At 38.5% G+C, this 5,467-nt stretch overlaps 1 protein-coding gene across 1 annotated transcript in view; it reads right to left on the bottom strand.

Annotated features, from left to right (window-relative positions):
- Nucleotides 1–928: 928 nt before the first annotated feature.
- MRPS30 (mitochondrial ribosomal protein S30) overlaps nucleotides 929–5,467 on the bottom strand; it is a 182,461-nt gene continuing 177,922 nt past the window's right edge. Inside the window, exons 2-6 of the mRNA XM_009894210.1 lie at nucleotides 5,245–5,466; nucleotides 4,851–4,996; nucleotides 3,669–3,771; nucleotides 2,914–3,090; nucleotides 929–1,406 (exon numbers count right to left, since the gene is read on the bottom strand). Coding sequence (XP_009892512.1) covers nucleotides 1,138–1,406; nucleotides 2,914–3,090; nucleotides 3,669–3,771; nucleotides 4,851–4,996; nucleotides 5,245–5,466 — 917 coding nt within the window. The 3' untranslated portion in view covers nucleotides 929–1,137. The remainder of the gene's footprint in view (nucleotides 1,407–2,913; nucleotides 3,091–3,668; nucleotides 3,772–4,850; nucleotides 4,997–5,244; nucleotide 5,467) is intronic.

The following is a 5,467-nucleotide window of genomic DNA, read 5'->3' as shown; positions in this document are numbered from 1 at the left end:
TATCTAGATTATCCTCGGATGGTGAAGAAAGCAGCAACTACAGTTCATTCCAATGTTAGCAAAGTACCAATCAAGTAAGACTCTACAATTACCTCATATTTTATTAGCAGAATACTCTGTAAATCAGTTTACAACAGGAAGCAGGATCCTAAATTGCTCAGGATGAATAATATGCAGGCAAGTATTTCAACAAGAGTCATGTAGGATTCAGTACTCTTTAAAAACAAACTCCTTGACTCTTAACAACACTGGAAAATTCCAGAAAGGTCAGTTGCAGAGTACAGAACTATGTAAAACACTAGGCATGTCCAACTACCTCAAAACCTGTTTAGCTACCTCAAAACCGGATCTATTTTGTTGGTAAGTAAATATTCCTAAACAGTCCTTAAATCTTGTATCTTAGTAATCAGAGATTCTAGTCACGGTTTGGGCTCAGATCATCCAAAATATCAGCAATGAAAACATCAAGTTGTCTACAGCTGAAATCAAGATCCTCAGCTGGAGGGAAAATTGTAGAGTCCAAATGCATGTCAGAGTTCTGACAGCTTAAAAATGTTTAAGCATGCTCATAATAATCTTTGGAAGCAAGTTTCATCATGTTTATACTACTGCTCAATAAATGCCTACAAATTTCTCTTGCTATGCAACTAAATTGCCAAGCACTCACTTTTAAGAAACACTTCTTAATCTGAGCTCACTTTCTCCTTAGAATGAGTAAGCATTTAAGACAACTGATTTCTTTTCAGGCACAAAATATGAATTTTTTTCTCTGGTCCCAAATATCAAGACAGCAGTTACCTAGCGACACAATTGGATGCTCAAATGAATTCACAATTTGCTGTGATAGTTCAACATAGAGCTATGGATCTGCTAAAATAAAGGACAGACGTGATTTTGACTTAGTGCAATACACTTCTAACAGTAAATATACAAAAGACATTAAGGTATTCTAGACATTTATTTTTCAGTGTACAGTATGATACATTTAAAATAAAGAAATAAGGCCCAAATATCATAAAAGATATAGTGTTTGCCAGACGAATACTTGACTAATAACAAGGCATATTCTAGACCATACTTCATGGAGTTACAATTAAGTTCAGGCACATAAACAGGAATACTTTATTGCTTAATGATTTACAACTCTTTTGGCCTATTTAACAGAAAACGAACCAACTGAAGCAGAACTTCATCGTTAAAGCCTTTCACACTACCATCTTCCACAACATCATACAATGGCTTACTGTCTGTACCCCAACAAATATTCTTCCGAGGGTTATTTTGAATAGTTTCTACAGTTAGTGCTAAAGTATTTAGCTGGTAACAAAAGAAAGCAAAGTATTTTCCATCAGTCACTACTGCCTGCGATACAAAAGGACGGGTCACATCTGCTTCACTCCAGAATCCTATAAAATAGAGAAACAACACTAGTTATACAGGACTCAAAATTCCTATCAGCAAATGCATCTAAACGCTGATCCTGAAATACAGAAAAATACTGGGAATTGCACCAGCCACTTAGTAAGGGAAAAAGTCCTGTTTGCTTTAGCAACACAAGCATTCTTCATACAGACTAACTAAAATGCAACCACCAATTAAGGATACTTCCAAGATCAGGGACACAGTGGCATACTTGCATTCTGTAGTTTCCTATTGCTGACTGATAAAAACCCCACACTGATCAGCCAAAGTGACTTCTCAAAATTATGGAAGTTATTGGTGCATCCAAGACCTACAAGTGATATGAGGGGAAATATCTTTTGACTACTCCACAATTCTCATGGCAGTGCACATTTATTTCATGATAGAAGGATGCATATGTATGCATGACCATAACTGACTAAAGCAACCAGCCAGACAACACCAAGAACACTATGTCAGTAAGTTTTACTGCTTCAAACAATCCCTGCTGAGCATTAAGTCTTTTTAAAATATTTTCTTTACATATTTATGCATGTGTACTAGCACACACAGTAATATTGTTAAAAGATATTCAGTACCATGTACAATGAACTTCACTAGAAACTGTTACAGAACAAAGAAAAAGCTTCATAGATTTGAATCATGCTGTGTCCTTGTAACTCATGCTGACAACTGTAACCAGCTTTGAAGCCAAGACTTACTTGACTTCAATGTTTTACATCCACAAAAAAAGTTAAGCTTTCTAACATATCATTACATTAAAAAAAAATTGATGCAAAGCCAGCAATATACATCATACTCGAAGATCTCTCTCTATGGCAGAGGGGCTGGAACTCTATGATCTTCAAGGTCCTTTCCAAGCTAAACCATTATACGATTCTACGATTTTTCTTCCATGTCTTTATTCACAAGTGAAACTACAAACCAGCAGGTATCTTCCAGTAACACTAGATAAGAATTACATTTGCATGAATAAGGAAGACGCTGATCTAGGTCTATCCATCCAGGTCTTTCGGGGTTTTCAGACAAACATAGGCATAAAAGTCTGAAGTAAGGCTGCTGACATTTTTCTTTCACAGATTGTAGTTCCACAGAACTGGCATTTCTGAAACAAGGGGCTAAGCAACACAGTTGCTTCAGAAAAAAAATAAACAGACTGCTTGATATCTACTGCCTTTCCCCATAACAAATGAGGAGTGAGCACATGAATGCAAGACTGAGGATTTTGCACAGGCTTAGTGTTATATATGAAAAAATATTTTTCTGTGTACTTAATTCTCCCTGAGTCAAAGTACTCAAAGACAAAGTATTAAGGAACTCCCTTGTGTAAGGTCTGCTTCATTCATTGGTTCAATTAAATTTTCAAAGACCTACTTAAAGCATGGTCTTCAGAAGAAAGAGCATGAGAAAAAGATAGTGGGGAGAAAAGGTTAGAGAACTTTACAGTAGACATTCATCACCAGGAAGAATTTATCAAGTTGACTGTCTCACCTTGATACATTGCTTGTGCTGCTGTCCAGGCAAAGAGACTTGCAATACCATTAGCTCGATAAACAACTTCAATCTGATCCTCAAGATTTGCTCTTACAAACCTCTCTCGTTTTAGTTTATCGGGAATAAGATGAAACTGGGTGTGTCCATAACAGCATGGGTCTGCTGCTTTTGATCCTGCATTTCCACCCCAAAAAAACAATTAAAACAAAAAAACACTCTTGTCAGTCACAAGAGTCACTCACATAATAAAGAGTCATTCTTTACTATGCATACAAACACATCTTTACTATTAGACTCCAAACAACTCAAGGTTAGAACCCCTAGTGTACATCTGTATAAACTTTGAGATAACTCAATTTCTGGGTGAGACTGGAGGGCTTGCCCAATTCGAAAAGGCAAGAGTTCACATACACATAAAATGTCTCTGAGGAGATGTATCAAAACTCAATGTCAGTTTCCTGCCAATTTTCTATTCAACACAACTCCTGCAAGCGAATCTGGAAACAGAGTACGTATGCACAGAAAGGTACTACTCCACATTGTCTATCTGACACAGAATCTCAGCAGAGATTTAAGATATAAATGTATTTATATAGTATAGTTACAAACAAAAATATATAAATGTTTTTTTCTGTTGATGGGAAGATCAAGGGGGCAGCGTTTGGGGGTTGGGTTTTTTTTGGTTTTTTTTTGTTTTTCACTTTTTTTTAAGCAAATAAAGTAGTTAACATTTCATGACAAGAAACTCTTACCTATAAATACCTTGTTTTCGTACTGCTTTTTGAACAAGGGCAGTTTGGATGGTTTGTGATCAATTACAGGAACATCTCCAAGATCTGACTCCAGTGGCACAAACTTGAAGGAAGCAGAACAAAGAAAAGATGTAATGTAAGACATGTTTCTGACAGCAGGCCTCACATAATGTGCCACTTTCTGGTCAGACAGCAGAAGCTGTAAGTTTTGTTTACATAGACAGTATATATAACTTTAACTAAAATTAGTATTTTGCAAGAGATCTTCTTGTCTTGTGATGAGTTCCAGTATATGCATCTTACATTGATGTCTGAATTTTCTGCAATATCCAAAAGACATTGTGTGAAAAGGTGCTGACAAAGTTGCTAATAAGGAAAACCAGAATCCACTTCTGTAGAAGATGAGTGAAAACATTTCTAACAGCAGTCAATAAACTACCTTGAACCAACAGAGTGAGTTTAAAGGTACTCAGTAACTCTGTACACACTATGTAACATTTTTAGTTGCCTAGACAGTTCTTCCAAAATGCCAAGGTTTGTAACATCAAACAGTACTAACCTAAGAAAATTGTACAACTAAGTTAGCAAGAAATGTTCAGCATTTACAGAAAGCAGAGCAGTTTTCTGTTTGTGGTGGAAACTGCGCAACAGAGACCCTCACAGACTACACAATTACGACTGTATAAACCTACAAGAAAAAGATTAGAAACTAAATCAGTTTCCAGAAAACTGAGCATTCAAGGAAACAACTGTTAAGCACTAACACATAACAGATCTCACATTAAGATTATACACACTCTCTCCTACTCCTTTCTTTTCTTCTCCAACTCTCTCATCTTACCCTCCTCCACTGAGAGGACATTCCATGCCACATTTTTTTATTCTTGCTTCCACTTACAAGCATAAATAAGTTAAAAACCCCATTTATTTAAGAGTAACAATATGTATTTCATCTAAAGCACAAAGATGACCAACTTGAAGTTCAGAAGACTGCCTCAAGATCTATAAAGCACTTACCACAATAACGTAGTAAAGGCATTAAGACTTGAAACACGGACAAATGTGCTACATGCCTGATTAACCACATCCTCCACAAACTACCTATTGCATAGTTTCAGTGGCTGTGAGAACATAAGTGAAAACACACGTGATTAACTTGCTGTTGAAAATATCCTCCCTCACCTCTGGAAGCTGCTTTGGCACACGGATTTGGAGGTGTGGGTGATCATCTATCTGAAATCGCACAGGATCAACTCTACCCTTCCGATGTCCGTGAACAACAACTTCCTCACCATGATGCCAGTAATAGTTAACTTCAGGTTTTAGATCTGAAACAAAACAGGGACAGAAAGAGATCAGCTCTTTGCAATTAAAACCCTCCCAACTCTTGTTCTGTAGCTGCAGTAAAACAGAGAAATCAAAATCCACTTGCACCGTGTGGGACAGCGGAGATGAGATGAATCACTAGCGATGGTCTCAACAACTCAGCTACACCTGCAGCACTCCTGCCGGGTTCACAGACCGGCCCCACCGCCCAAAGATTCCCACTTCCCTCTCTCCCACCCCCGTTCCGCACCAAGGGAGGAAGCAGCCAGCAGCGGGTTGCGACCGCACAGAAATGCGGCGAGGGTGGAGACGAGCTGCGTCAGGAACGGGCCGGGCGTGTGGTCCTGATCGCGGTAGAGGAACGGCCGCTTCTTATTCTGGTAGAAGCTCTCCTGCAGGAGGGCGTCGCAGGCGAGGGAGCGCAGCTCGCCAATATCCAGGTACGGCGCTGCTCCCGCCGGGGGTTTCGCAGC

Source organism: Charadrius vociferus, unplaced genomic scaffold (assembly GCF_000708025.1).
Source record: "Charadrius vociferus isolate BGI_N301 unplaced genomic scaffold, ASM70802v2 scaffold70, whole genome shotgun sequence".
NCBI lineage: Eukaryota > Metazoa > Chordata > Aves > Charadriiformes > Charadriidae > Charadrius > Charadrius vociferus.
This window is presented reverse-complemented; position numbering and strand designations above follow the sequence as displayed.